The sequence below is a fragment of the Clavispora lusitaniae genome, assembly GCF_014636115.1.
Source record: "Clavispora lusitaniae strain FDAARGOS_655 chromosome Unknown tig00000038_pilon, whole genome shotgun sequence".
Lineage (NCBI taxonomy): Eukaryota > Fungi > Ascomycota > Pichiomycetes > Serinales > Metschnikowiaceae > Clavispora > Clavispora lusitaniae.
The window spans coordinates 1,879,288-1,893,181 of NW_027093976.1; the positions used below are offsets into that span (position 1 = coordinate 1,879,288).

Consider the following 13,894-nt stretch of genomic DNA (forward strand, 5'->3'; position numbering starts at 1 on the left):
AGTGAGTTGGAGAGTACATTCAATTTTAAAAAGAAAAAAATTCAAATCCAAACTCCCGTTCCTATCTAAGGATACTAATTGGTTCCTAAGGAACGATAAATCATGAGGAAAGTGCTACACTTACAAAGTTAAAGTTTTTGAGAAATGGTACAGTGAATTTGACGTCCATTCCGGGACCAGCAATGATGCAAGGGAGATAAAGTAGGAAAATACAATGATGAACTGGTTAGTGCTGAGGATGGCAATTCGTTATTGCAAAACCGCTTCCAGCATACCAGTTTGGTGTGCATACAAGAATATGCTTAACTTGGTTACTGTAAGTAGCCCTCTGTATTACATTAACTTATTCACAGTACTTCATCCAGTTGCACATTTATCAATCCATGTCCAATCCAGTATGTCCGAAGTAGACAGAACTTGCCGTATTTGTCGTGGTGAGGCAACAGAGTCCCAACCTTTGATTCATCCTTGCAAGTGCCGAGGGTCCATCAAATATATCCATCAGGATTGTTTGATGGAATGGCTTAACCACACCAACAAAAGCACCAAACAATGTGATATTTGCAACACACCATACCGATTCCGCACGATTTACGACCCAAACATGCCGAAGAGAGTACCTTTGAAAGACCTCTGGAACAAGATGCTTCAGTCTTTGGGCTCTTGGCTTTTTCGCCGTGCTTCCATCTTGCTCTACTCCGCCTGTGCACTTCAAGTGCCCATATTCTGGAAGTTTGTGGGCCGTATCCTAACATACACGATTGATGGCCGACTTCCTTCGCCTCATTTTAGTTTGCTCCATGCTCTATTATATGGCGCATACAACTTGCGCTCTCGAAGTGGACACTTGTTGACAGGGCCAGAAGCAACAATGTATGATAAGGCAGAATCTTTTTTGCTCAACACTTTTGCCAGCGGTCTTGTCCACGTTGTGATCTTTCTTATAGTGCTCGTGGTCATTTTCATTGAACACGAGTGGGTGGTTCGGGAGGAGGGTTACACCAAGCTGCTTTTGCGCCAGATCGGAAAAGAACCTCGTACAAAGCTAGCAGATTTGCTTACGCTGTTGCTTCTGGGTGGTGACGAGAACGATGCCAGCAGAGAAGTTATGATCAACCGTGCGTTGGAAGATCTTCGAAATGTGCCTGATGTGCACCGCAACGAAGCTGAACTTCGCAGAGCCTTAGCTGAAAGAGTATTTGATGACTATCTTGCCCCAAGAGATGCAAATGCGCTTCTAGAGATCCAACATCCCGAAGGTATCATGCCTCATCCCACTGTTAATGACGACTCGGAGTCCGAAGAAGAGGAAGTGCATAATTTACACCAAGACGACGATGCAGCTGTAAGACAAGATGAAGATGCGAATGATAATGTGGGAAACAATATGGCACATAACTTGCTTGATTTTGATGATGAAGACGAAACAGCAGAAGAGCTTGAAAGACGCCAGAACTTGGCCGAGGACGAAATGGCCGCAGCGGAAGCAGCTAACAACAATGGTGATCTCTTGGAAATTTTTGGCATCCGTTTGAACCTTGTGATGCCTATACAGCTAATGATTGTTGCAGATTTTGTGGTTGTGTTGTTCTTGTTCAACGCGTACTTGATTCCACACATGCTAGGCAACCTTGCTGTATCTGCATTTACTTTTGTTGTGATGGATGTGTTCAGGTATATTTTCCAACCCCTTCTCCCATTTCTCCCACTTTCTAAGATGAACTCATTACTAATGTTTTTCCTTCAAAAACTCCGCACCAACGAGTCGTTGTCCACTGTCTATTATATGACATCTGAGATTCTAGTGTTACCACTCTATAATTTCCTTAAGGATGTATGTTCCAGTGATAACGACCAACCACCTACTTCAGTGGAGCGTCTCTTATTTTTGGGTCTTGGGTACGCAATTATTTGCACTGCCGTGAACCAGTTCATGAATGCATTGGTTTCAGGCAAAAAACCGGTCATGGGTACTTCCCGTAAGGTATACAAATTTTTGTTCAAAGTTGTTGCTACTGCTAAAGTCTTCGGTATCTTCGCTATTGAAATTGTGCTTTTCCCCATCTTTTGCGGTTTTCTCCTTGACTTTTGTATGAACCCTCTCTTTACTTTGAACTTAGTTTCTCATACGGAATCTGGAACTGTCTACAACATGCTTTTCACTACAAGCCACCTGCTCACACAGCACACCTATGTTAGAGCATTTTTATACTGGTTATGGGGAACAAGTTACATGTTTCTCATTGCGTTATATGTGGGCATGATCAGAAGTAACATTTTACGTCCGGGTGTACTTTTCTTTATCAAAAGTCCTGAGGACCCAAACGCGAGACTTATTCATGATGCAGTGGTCAAACCATTTTTGTTACAGGTACTGAGAATTTTTTTGAGTGCTAAAGTATACACTGCATTTATTGTTCTCGGTATTGGAAGCACCACATGGGGTCTCCGGTTTTTAGTAAGCCCACCAAGTGCTGAGAAGGCAGTACTTTTCCCAATTCGCTTGCAAGATGTGGCAATGATCTTTGTGCCCTTATCCCTTGGGCATAAAATCAAACCCCTACTTGCTAACCGTTGGAATGATTTTTGGAAATGGTCATTCTCCATGTTGTGCAGTCGTCTCAGGCTCTCCCATTTCTTACTAGGAGTGCCAATTCCTGAGGAAAGAGGACATGTGTTGTACAGAAATATACTTCAAACCTTTTTGGGTTTGGCTGTGCCAGATTTCTCGAGACCTTTAAGTTATTCGGAAGCTATGCGAGTATTTCAAGAGCATCCTGATGTCAAGGCTTGTTTTGTCCCCGACGGGAACTTTATTCGTGCTCCTGGAAGTGACGATAACTCGCACAAATTTTTACGGAGCCTTTTTGTTCCGGTCACAAAGTCTGACCAGCTTTTATCACCAGCAGAGGAGGTCCTAACTGATGAAGAAACAGACTGGTGGGACGAAGATATCCAATACGAAGACACTTATACGGTCGTATACACCCCACCATACCTCAAGATGAGATGTATCGTCTTGGTTATTATGGTTTGCCTTTTCGGCGCACTTCTCTCAGTGTTCTTAGGTACCATTGCTCTATTGTTGGGCAGGCCGGTTGTAGTTGTTGCAACTAAGACTGGGTCTTTCTTATTCCCTAAGTTTGTTTCAAACAATATTGACTGGTCTTTTGCTGACTGCTCTTCCCTAAGCGTTGGAATCACAATAGAGCTTCTTATTGTCACATTTATTAGTGCTCAGCAGGATGGATTTGCCGTTGCTGATCTTTTTGCTGAGCAGCAACAACACGCTGTTGGTAGAGTGTTAGATGCGGGTATGAGAGGAGCGGGATACGCGATACTTAATATGCTTTCCGAGTCTATTGAGCAAGCTATTGACGTTTATATCCATATGACTTATATTTCGCTGTTGGAAAGATACTTTTTCGGGACGTCATTGGCAGGGAGCGGAAGAGTTGTGACCTGGCGAGGAGTACTCTTACATTGTGCTTTTCTTCCTTGGACCTACGGACATAAGATTTCCAATGTTTTCAAGCTCTTTACAAACGTAAATGAGCGTACATCATATCATAAGCTGAGGTTTCTTAGGCATGTGGGTATCTGTTCATTTTTCCTTTTGGACCGCTATTATCGTGCTTCTCAAATTCGGAATGGTGTTGTACTCACAGACAGAGAGGACATCATGTTGAAAGGACTAACTTTGGCCATGGTGGTGCTCACACAGAGTGCATTTTATCTCTCTTCCCTCCTCACGAATCTTCTGAAGCAAATCAGAGACGAAAAGTACGTGCGTGGAACTGCCATTGAGAACTTGGATGGAACAGAAGATAATTAGACAATGTCGTTAAGTAGTACATAGGATTTCAATAGTACATTATGATAATGATTGAAATGGATCAAAAAGGAACATAATAGTGACAAACACATTTTACGCTAGTCACTTTCATTAGACTCGTTAAAAGAGACATTTGTTGCGTTTTTCCGCTTCCGTCCTCGCTCCTTTTTCTCTTTCCGTTTCTCTTTTTTCGTTTCCTTCGTTTCCTTCTCGTCTTCTTCATCGTCAGCAAAGAGCTCTTTTTCGTTGACATTGTTCGTGTCGTACATCTTTTTCGCCTTTTCGATATTCGCAAGTTGCTCACGGATGTAACTCATTCTACCCAACTTCAGTGGATCGTTTCGCAAAGCAAAAGGTAGATCATCCATTTTGATTCTTGAGCGCCCATGAGACCTGGCAAACTGGAGCGATTCATGCGATAAGTCTGTGAGAAACTCTACCAAACAGTCTTCAAGACAACTCACTGTTGCATCTTGCGAAACAGGGCCATCACCCAAAGCATATAGCAATGTCTCAATTTCTTTTGTGAAAAGTCTTGGTCTGCGACGCCTTCTAGGCGGCATAGAAACACGGTATGGGTACATTGACAAGAGAAGCTAAGCTGAAGACCTCTATACTGAATGGTAATTAAAAGTATAGGAATGTGTGTGGTGTACTGATTTCTGAGAACACCGTAACTTGGTACAGTTTATCATCCACATAAAAGTCTAATATTGAAGTCATTATATAGACCATACAAACGCCTTTTCCTTCTCTTTGATATCCTGGAAAAATGATACTAAACTTATCTTGCTAACTCCTCTGCCAAAATAGACTCCACCACACCAGTAGGGGGGTCAGGAAGCAGAGAAAATGGCAATGTTCCACGAGAAAACTTTCGCAAGTAATCTAAAAGGTAACCTTCTTGAAGCTGCTTAGTAGTTATGTGATGAAGAAATCCTTCCTTCTCAAACTGCGCAGCGACTTCTTCTTGGTGGTTGTCCATCAACTCCAGATTCGATACCACCAAAAGCGGTTTCTTAAGACGCAATGAATCAAGAATAGATCCAGTTCCAGCATGGGACACAACAATGTCTACTTTGGAAATGTAGTCGCTTATATGAGACGAGAATGCAAATACCACGAGCAGGAGCCTTCCATTTGAAAAGTGCGTAACACTCTTATCATTCGTTTCGTTAACGATTCCTAAACCAAGCTTTTCAATCAACTGTGACTTTTGCATGACTTCATTCAAAAAGTTTTTACTGACATTTGTGTTATTAGAGATTTCATTTCCGTATTGTAGGTATATGGTAGAGTACCCGAGCTTTTGAGCTTCTAGTAAGAAATCTAGGTCAGCAATATAACTCACAAGAGGCTTGAATGTAACAGTTGCTCCTGTGGTGACTAGAATGGAGGACATGGGAATGTTGTAGTGGGTGATTGTAAAATGTCCGATTCGATGATCAATTATTCAAAGATGAGCTGTTCAAAATTAAGGTCTTTCTCAGTGATCGATGGTAATCAATTGGTGGGATTACAAAAGAGATGGTGTAGTTCAAGTATGACCAAGTCGGTGTTCAAAACATCCACATTGTTCGCGCATGAATAATTGCACTAGTAAGCAAAATCAAAAACTTCAAAATAACAAAAATCAAAAACCGAAAAATGAAAAAAAGTGGTCATTAAAGTTCAGATAAATATATAAGATCATCTAGAGAGTATACTGGAATATTCTAAAGATTTTACGCAGTGCTTTCTGACATACTCACCATTTGAAAGAGACGTTTTTTGGAGTTGGAACGGAGTTCATGGTTTATCACTTCATTCCATACTATGCAAACCCATAAAGACTTGGCGAAATAAATGCGTTGCTATAAACGAAATACGCAAACATGCAGTTTTGTTTTGGAAAGGTCGACTGGTAGATGCTTGATGGAAGCAACTACTATGAATAGATTAGCAGTTCCTGCAATTTACGACTGTGCGCTTTATGGGAGACTGCCGCCACATTCGTATTTTCATTGTTTTGTATTGTGTTGAAATGTATTGGCAAGAATACCCACCCGACAAATGCACTTGGGGCTTTAGTATTACGAGTGAAAATCTTTGGGTTAACGTGTACTGAAACAGGTGAAGGTTTACTGTTTCTTCGTGCGAGATTGTTCAAACGTAACCACGGTTTCCATTTAGTTTACAGGCATATTCGAGGCTAAATAATATTACATTACTCGCACGGCTTTGGATGACATGCTTAAGCACCAAAGCGTAAGGAGTGCAGAAAAATATACGTTGAAGTTACAAGCAATCCTGAATCGGCCATTACAAAGAAAATACTTTCATTTAAGGTGAAGAGGAATGAAATAAAACGACTACAATGGAAAGCAATAATAAAATGGGTGCACAATAGGAGCAGCAAGGTTCACCAGTTATTAAATTAAATCACTCTATTACGATACCGTAAACGAGTCACCTGTGGCATCGGCAAAAAAATATCCCAATGCCAACACGGCCAATCGGTGAAAGGCCCAAAAGTGCCAGAAATGACCTGGTTGGATGCAGTACCTATCCACACGGACCAAAAAAACACTCCGCGACTCGAGTTGCCGATATTATATGCCCTACCTTGTGCTTTTTAACTGTCGTGTTTTAAACAACCTGCTCAGTAGTAAATCAAAGTATGGAGTGGTATTTGTCACAAGTGTGTTTGATATCACGTAATGAAAACCTTTTTCTCCTCTGGTTCAACTTTTGGCCGTGGCAGCGGCTGAAGACGGGAGAATGCGCAACTACCCCGGATTTCGAGTTCGGGGCGGATGCTGCACATAAACCGAAACTGAAACTTCCCACACAGGAACGACGTGGCAAATTGTCAAGGGTAGAGGAAGGCGGAAGGAGAGAAGTGTGGTTAAATAACGGCGGAACTATGTTAATGGGCCTCGGGATCCTTGGCAGTTCTCGAGCGAAGAAAAGATTCGGTCAAAGACGGCCCAGGTTACCGTTTGAAAAGTCCGAAGAAGCTAAGATCGCAAGGCGCGGCGGGTTTTTTTTATGCATACAAGGCGCAAACGGGCCATTTTCTCGGTGAGCTCCAGATAACTTCCTGTACATGGCGCCATGCCCGCGACCCATTTTTTCCTTTTCGTCACCTCACTATTGTCCTCCATAGTAATCTGCAATCCCCCATCTTCTCTTTCCCCGGACATAGCACTTAGGCGCTTTCAAGCCCAAGTAAAAAATTTTCTTCTGTTTCTTTTCGCTCCCATTTACATCCCCTTGCGCACACTTGCCCGTGGATTTCCAGTTTCCCTCACTTAGGTAATCTCTAGTTGCCTCTGTGCTTGAAACATCACTTTCCGTGACAACACACAAACGAAGCAGGAAAAGCTCCAAGGGCTTGAAACTTCCAGCACACAAAGGCTGGAAACTAGTAACAGGCCCCACAACATTCTGTCCTTGCTGCCACGCGTTACAACAGCTGCTTTAGAATCTACCACCACATCTCCATCAACCCGAAACTCCGCCATGCTCGCCAACTCGGCGTCGCCCAAAACATCGCTGCCCGCTCTGGCCGCGTATAACGGTCCCACACAGCCTATCCCGAAGAAATCTCTCCAGATTCGTACAGATAAACCACGTCCCCATGTGTGTACCATTTGTACACGTGGGTTTGCCCGTTTAGAACACTTGAAGCGCCATGAGAGATCGCATACGAACGAAAAACCATTCCAATGTGCTGCGTGTGGACGTTGCTTTGCTCGCCGTGACTTGGTGCTTCGCCATCAACAGAAACTACATCTGCACATCGCACTGGTGGTACGTCCAGATCTGGTGCTGGACGGCAGCCTCTCCCCTCCTAATGATCACATCATCATTTTGCACAACAACACTAATGCGAAAGCACCACTTCCCAACGATCCTGTGGAGTCAGATAGTGTGTCTGGTCGAGAAGCCCAAGTCTCGAGTAGGAAACCTTCATCCCAACTTGAGACTCTTTCTCAGCCGCTCACGCATGAATCTTCACAGCCCCTTACCGATATGAACCAATCTATGGCTGTCCTGTCCCCTGAGTATCACAAAGCACACTTCAGGCAAAATTTTGGTTTTATGCCTGCCCTTCAGGACCATTCCATGCCTTCTCCGCACACAACGTCAAGCCATAACACGCCTTCAGGTGCAAGACCCACAGGCAGGTCCTCGGTGGATGCATCTAGTTTGAATATGGAACTCCAAGAACCCTCTCCGTTGACCGGTGACTCTCCCGATTTGAAGGAAAAGAAGAAACTGGCATGGAATGCGTCAATGGCGGATAACAACCATTCACATCGACATGCTTCCTTTTCTGCGGTCTCTGGTATTTCTTACACTAACATTAAAGATGCTTTGTCTATCGAGAGCCATCAAATTTCTGGAGCACCGACACAGGTGGGTTTCGCTACTCCGCAACTTACAGCGGCAGAAATCGATTCGAAGGGACTTCTGTCTGTAGACTTTGGATCTTTAGACTTGGAATGGTACAATAATAATTTCCAAGATAGCTTGAAGGATGGCAAAGTTGGTTACCGACTGAAACTAGACACCATCCCTTCCGAGTCACAGTTGGCTGGAAATGGACATGGCCAAACTCCTTTTTTTGCCGACTCCGTTATGGCTGCCCATCAGTTTCAAGATCCAAGCCACCCACATCATATACCGGGAACCACGCCACTTGAATTTTCTTTTCCATCAACCACAAACCTTCAGCAGTCTTTGTTCAACGATGCGGATAAAGAGTTTTCTATTAATGGTACCGGAATAGTTAATATGACGGGAGAAATTGTCGGTTTAAACAAGGATATCGACGCGACAAAACAAAACACGCGCAAGCATCAATCTGCGTCGCCTTTATCTCGCACGGATTCTAAAAAGCCTAAGATCGGTTTCTCTAATGACATTGATGATCTAAATTGGGTCAATGAGTTCAAAGCTATCCCGCTCCTTGATGACTTGCCCTCCGCATCTCATGATACAGGCTTTCTGGGAATGCCATTCATAGCAGACCAGTACGAACCTGACGAGGTTGTGTCGTTATTCAAATTACGACAAGAGGATTTGGTAAAACAGCGGAGTCAAATGGACTTGAGTGTACTTTCTCCGCAAACTTCTGAAAGGCTGACATCATCTGCACCAAGGTCCAGTTCTAGAGTCAAATTTACTATAGGAGAATCCTCCGACTTTATTACAGAGGAACTTCGGGCTAAAATTGTGATGTCTAGCAATATGACGGATTCCCAGATTCCCCCATTGGAGGACTTGAACTCTTACATTAATCTTTACGAGAGTGAATTCAACACTTACTTTCCGTTCATTCACATTCCAACGTTGCGAAACCCAATGGTTGACAACTTTGAAAATATTCCTCTCATATTGGCAATGTGCTCTATTGGAGCTCTTTATTCCTACCACGACAGTAACACATTGCTTCTTTTTAACTTGTCGAAGTATCACATTTATAATTTTTTCGAAAAGGAGGTTACAGCCGACAAGTTGCAATTCAAAAAGGTTCCAATAATGGCTCATCAAAGTCTTGTGTTGCATATTTTCATCTCTATGTTTTTAAATGAACCAAACCTGGCTGAAATAACATTAAGGCAAATGACGTCCATGGTGGGATTGATCAAATCGACGAACTTCCATCGTCCTTTGGAACTTTTTTTGGTTCCTCCTCCTACTATCACCAATCCTAATGATCTAAGCATCATCCAAAACAATTTCGACTACTTTATTATGGTCCAAACACGGATTCGTACCATTCAAACGTTCTACCAGTTAGAAGTATTGCGTAGTGCGTTACTTGGCACACACCTACCAATGCGAGGATCAGAAATCCTATCTGGCTCTCCCTGTAAGGACGAACTGTTATGGAAAGCCAAGAACGCCACAGAGTGGTATACCCATTACAAAAAATACGGCTCTGTTCCACTCCTGAAAATTGCCAATAATGAGTCTATGGAGTCTCTCATTCAAGAATTGAATACTGGATGTAATTCCAGAGATGTTGGTAATTTGAGTAAATCCATGTCGATGTTGATGATTGCTCATGAACAGATACTGGCCGCATATTTGTCACATAAGGCGAATAACTTGCCATTTGATGCGTTGGATTGGAGGGTCAACTCACGCCCTAAGCTTGAGAGTTTATTGAAACTGTGGGAGGCAAGCTTCGTTATCAATGGAGGATTCAATGTGGTGAATAATTACAACCATCATTTGCTCAATAGCAGTCATCAACTCAAATTGTTGTTCCCCTTACTTTCCTTAGCAAAAATCAGAATTTGCTTGAATATTGCACCTGTGATGGATAAAGCACTTCGAAAGGACTGGAAGGGGATGAATGAAATACTTCAACTTTGGACATCTGATCTTGAATCATTGAATGAGGCGACATTATCTGGTATTGAAATTTTGAAATTGTGGGTGCACAACATATCCGTTTTGAATGATCCCAAGAAAACGTCTGTTCGTACACCTGTTTTCTTCGTCACTTGTATTTTTGTTGCTGTTATGGTTCTTTCTACGGCTTTAATGTCCATCGAAAACTCTCAGAACCTCAGTGTATCTGATAAAGCCTTATGGCTCAATGCAGAAAAGGTGCTTAGACGAATCGAAGCTACGCTCAGCCCAATTGAAGAAACAAGTTCCTACGTCGAGTCATTGAGAAGCCAATCTCAAGGATTATTTGACTATGCTTGGAGTACGACTCTCAAGTTGAACATCAAAAATGTCATCAGCACTATGAAAGAAGGTTCGCCTCAGGCATGTTGTGCTGCTGTCAAAAAATGCAAGCTTCTGGTTCTTTCATTATGTTTGGGAGTTCGTATGTTGGCAGATGCACCATTGTGGCCTCTTGCTATGGGATTTGCTGAAGCTTTGAAGAACCTTGCAACGATTAATGACGTCAATGACGAAAATAATACCGATTGAACTGCTTAATATTTATTGGCTGGAGTATAGATTATAATAAACTTCCAGCTAACTTAATGATAGTTTTTACCTTAAACAAGACGCATGGTAAGGTTTTTGTAATAGTGCGCAAGAAAGAAAATGATCTAGCTAATTCTCCTTGGTAGTACTATCTAATCTTTGAGAATGCATGGAGCGCATCAGAAAAAAAAAAAAAAAAAAAAAAGAAACTGACATCATCTCCAACTACACAAGGTGTCGGGATTCAAAATATTCAACTTGGGATTTCTTTCCAAAATTTCCACACTAATGACCGCAGAGAAATTAAATGGAAGAGCTCTCTTTGAGCAAATTGGAAGACCCAAAACCATTGTTGCCCCAATGGTAGATCAATCCGAACTTGCATGGCGTATCCTTTCCAGAAGATACGGAGCCGAACTTTGTTATACCCCCATGTTTCATGCCCGTCTCTTTGCAACAGAAGAAAAATATAGAAACAAAATGTGGTCCGAGTGGGATGGTGATAGGGAGAAAGATCGTCCATTAGTGGTGCAATTTTGCGCCAACGACCCAGAATACCTTTTGCAAGCAGCCAAATTTGTCGAAGATAAATGTGACGCTGTGGATTTAAATTTGGGTTGTCCACAAGGAATCGCCAGAAAGGGGAATTATGGTGCGTTTTTGATGGATGATTGGGACTTGGTCTATAAATTGATCCGCAAGCTACATGACAACTTGAAATGTCCTGTAACGGCAAAGATCAGAGTTTATGATGACTGGGAAAAATCTTTGGAATATGCTAAAATGGTTCTTAGTGCAGGTGCCCAATTCATCACGATACATGGCAGGACGAGGGACATGAAGGGTCAAGCGACTGGATTAGCTAACTGGAAGATTTTGCGCTACTTGAGAGACAATTTGCCTTCCGACCAAGTTTTTTTTGCCAACGGTAACATATTATATCCGCTGGATATTAACCGCTGCATTGATGAAGTTAGTTGTGATGCGGTGATGTCGGCGGAAGGTAATTTGTATAATCCAGGTGTGTTCTGGACGAAAGATGATGACAAGGATAAGCAATTCGCACGGGTAGATAAAATGCTTCGAGAGTACTTTGATATTGTGAGGACTTGCCCAGGTGAAGCTTCACGGGTGGCGATGAAGGCCCATTTCTTCAAGTTATTGCATGCGTTTCTTAATGTCCACAAAGAGTTGCGCCCAATCATTGGACAGACTAGCGTAAACGCGGATTTTTCTGTCTGGGATGATATAGTCAAAAAAGTGGAAGCGATTGTCGAAGATATATTCGCGCAGCCCAACATTGCTGAACTAGACGTGATCACAGAAGGTGAATTGCAATCATGGGGAGGAAAGTACAAAACTATTCCTTACTGGAGATGTCAACCTTACTTCCGAACAGTTGACGGTGAAAAGCAAAATACTCGTGTGCTCAAGGTTGCTGCCAGTGGAGTTGCTGAAGCAAAGAATGAGAAAAAGCGTCCTGCTGAAGAAAACACGGAGCCAACAAAAAAGATAGCGGTTGAGCTGGTGCATTAATATATATAATTTTTTTGGTCATACAGGGACTTTCCATAATAATTCATTTACGCTTCGTATTCTAAATGAAACTCATCGGACTCAAAAGCATAGTATGAACATTTTAAATTCGATATTCTGTAAGTACCTACTGAGAGACATTTGTTGGAGCAGACTCTCAAATTAACATTATACTATTACACACAAAATTGAAATAAGACGTCGTGAAATATCATTTTTTATTCCAAGTTTTTGTGCTTTTCTTCATCTCGCGCAACTTTTCGGTAAAAAATGCAAATAAGTACCGGGTATAAGTCCACACTTCATAGCGATCCGATTTGTCTGATAAAACGAATTATCTATTAGAAAAAGAATAAATGAAGAAAGAGAAAAATTTTCTGTCTACATCCTGAAACGCAAGTCTACAAACTGGTAAGAAAATACTACATTACCTTCTGATGATCACTAGTAACAGACTGTATTACCAAGTCTGATGAAATTTTATAGCAGATAATTCTCCCATTAGGGCTAATGATGTTCATTTCACAGTAAACGTAGAATTGCAATTGGTCATTTTAGTCATATTAGCTCACATCAGGCCATAGAGCTCAAACGAATTTCATTGTAGTGGCATTGGTTTTTAATTGGCACTGAAGAGCTTCCGTCAAACTCAAATACTTTACAGCTCCCTAAGTAAAGTGAAATTGGTTCAGAATCAAGGAAGGACTTTTTATTGATGATTCTCTAAATTTACTGGCAAAACTATACATGTAGTGGTAGTATTATTTTGCGCGAATCTCTACGATTATCCAGACTGCTCTTGTAACCTATTTCGAAGTCTTTTCAACACCATAATGATGAGACATAGTGCTGTTCAAATTCCCGCTTTGAGTGGGGTTGCAGAATCTGCAATCCTTTTTGTCCATGGGCTTGGAGACTCAGGCAATGGCTGGTCGTTTTTTGCTCCTTTGGTCCAGAGATCAGGAATTGTCAAGTCTGCCCGCAATACGAGATTCATTTTTCCTAATGCTCCTGAAAGGCCAATTACTGTGAATGGTGGTATGATGATGCCTGGCTGGTTCGATATTCATACTTTGGGTGATAGAAGAGGCAAGCAAGATACCGAGGGCTTTTTAGAGTCGTGCAATCTCTTAAAGTCGTATATCAAGAAGGAAATGGAGGAGAACAAGATTCCACCAGAAAAAATCATCATTGGTGGGTTCTCGCAAGGTGCCGCAGTAGCGTTGGCCACATTAGCTTTGCTTGATTTCAAAATTGGTGGATGTGTCGCTCTTGCGGGCTTTCTTCCGATCCCCGAAAAAATGAAGGAGATTTTTCAAAAAGACAACTGTCCTAATTTGACTACTCCTATTTTTCAAGGCCATGGCGACTCGGACCCAGTGATTGCCCATGCTTATGCTCTTGAAACTAGTGAGACTTACAAACTGTTGGGCTTTTCGAATTATAAATTTCAAACGTACCGAGGACTTGGACACAGCACCAACGAGAGAGAAACCCAAGATGTCTTACACTTCATTTCACTGATTTTGGATTAGACTCAAACTTTGTAGCAAAGATCTTTAGTACTATCCACTAGTATGA

At 42.0% G+C, this 13,894-nt stretch overlaps 6 protein-coding genes across 6 annotated transcripts; 4 read left to right on the plus strand and 2 right to left on the minus strand. All coding sequences in view use genetic code 12, as the record gives it.

Moving 5' to 3' along the window:
* Positions 1–214: 214 nt before the first annotated feature.
* FOB63_001985 (E3 ubiquitin-protein ligase) lies at positions 215–3,835 on the plus strand (the record flags this gene model as incomplete). The annotated part of the gene is made up of 1 exon (XM_002617874.2): positions 215–3,835. The coding sequence occupies one exon, from the start codon at positions 215–217 to the stop codon at positions 3,833–3,835; it is 3,621 nt and encodes a 1,206-aa protein (XP_002617920.2).
* A 98-nt stretch (positions 3,836–3,933) lies between these two features.
* On the minus strand, positions 3,934–4,419 carry TAF19 (Taf19p; the record flags this gene model as incomplete). Its single annotated transcript, XM_002617871.1, has 1 exon — positions 3,934–4,419. One exon carries the CDS (start codon positions 4,417–4,419, stop codon positions 3,934–3,936), a length of 486 nt encoding a protein of 161 aa, XP_002617917.1.
* A 200-nt stretch (positions 4,420–4,619) lies between these two features.
* Positions 4,620–5,237, minus strand: FOB63_001987 (N-acetylglucosaminyldiphosphodolichol N-acetylglucosaminyltransferase catalytic subunit; the record flags this gene model as incomplete). Its single annotated transcript, XM_002617870.1, has 1 exon — positions 4,620–5,237. One exon carries the CDS (start codon positions 5,235–5,237, stop codon positions 4,620–4,622), a length of 618 nt encoding a protein of 205 aa, XP_002617916.1.
* A 2,102-nt stretch (positions 5,238–7,339) lies between these two features.
* On the plus strand, positions 7,340–10,777 carry FOB63_001988 (uncharacterized protein; the record flags this gene model as incomplete). The annotated part of the gene is made up of 1 exon (XM_002617869.2): positions 7,340–10,777. One exon carries the CDS (start codon positions 7,340–7,342, stop codon positions 10,775–10,777), a length of 3,438 nt encoding a protein of 1,145 aa, XP_002617915.2.
* Positions 10,778–11,065: 288 nt separating this feature from the next.
* DUS1 (tRNA dihydrouridine synthase) lies at positions 11,066–12,313 on the plus strand (the record flags this gene model as incomplete). Its single annotated transcript, XM_002617868.1, has 1 exon — positions 11,066–12,313. One exon carries the CDS (start codon positions 11,066–11,068, stop codon positions 12,311–12,313), a length of 1,248 nt encoding a protein of 415 aa, XP_002617914.1.
* Positions 12,314–13,146: 833 nt separating this feature from the next.
* FOB63_001990 (palmitoyl-(protein) hydrolase) lies at positions 13,147–13,848 on the plus strand (the record flags this gene model as incomplete). Its single annotated transcript, XM_002617867.1, has 1 exon — positions 13,147–13,848. One exon carries the CDS (start codon positions 13,147–13,149, stop codon positions 13,846–13,848), a length of 702 nt encoding a protein of 233 aa, XP_002617913.1.
* Positions 13,849–13,894: the final 46 nt, after the last annotated feature.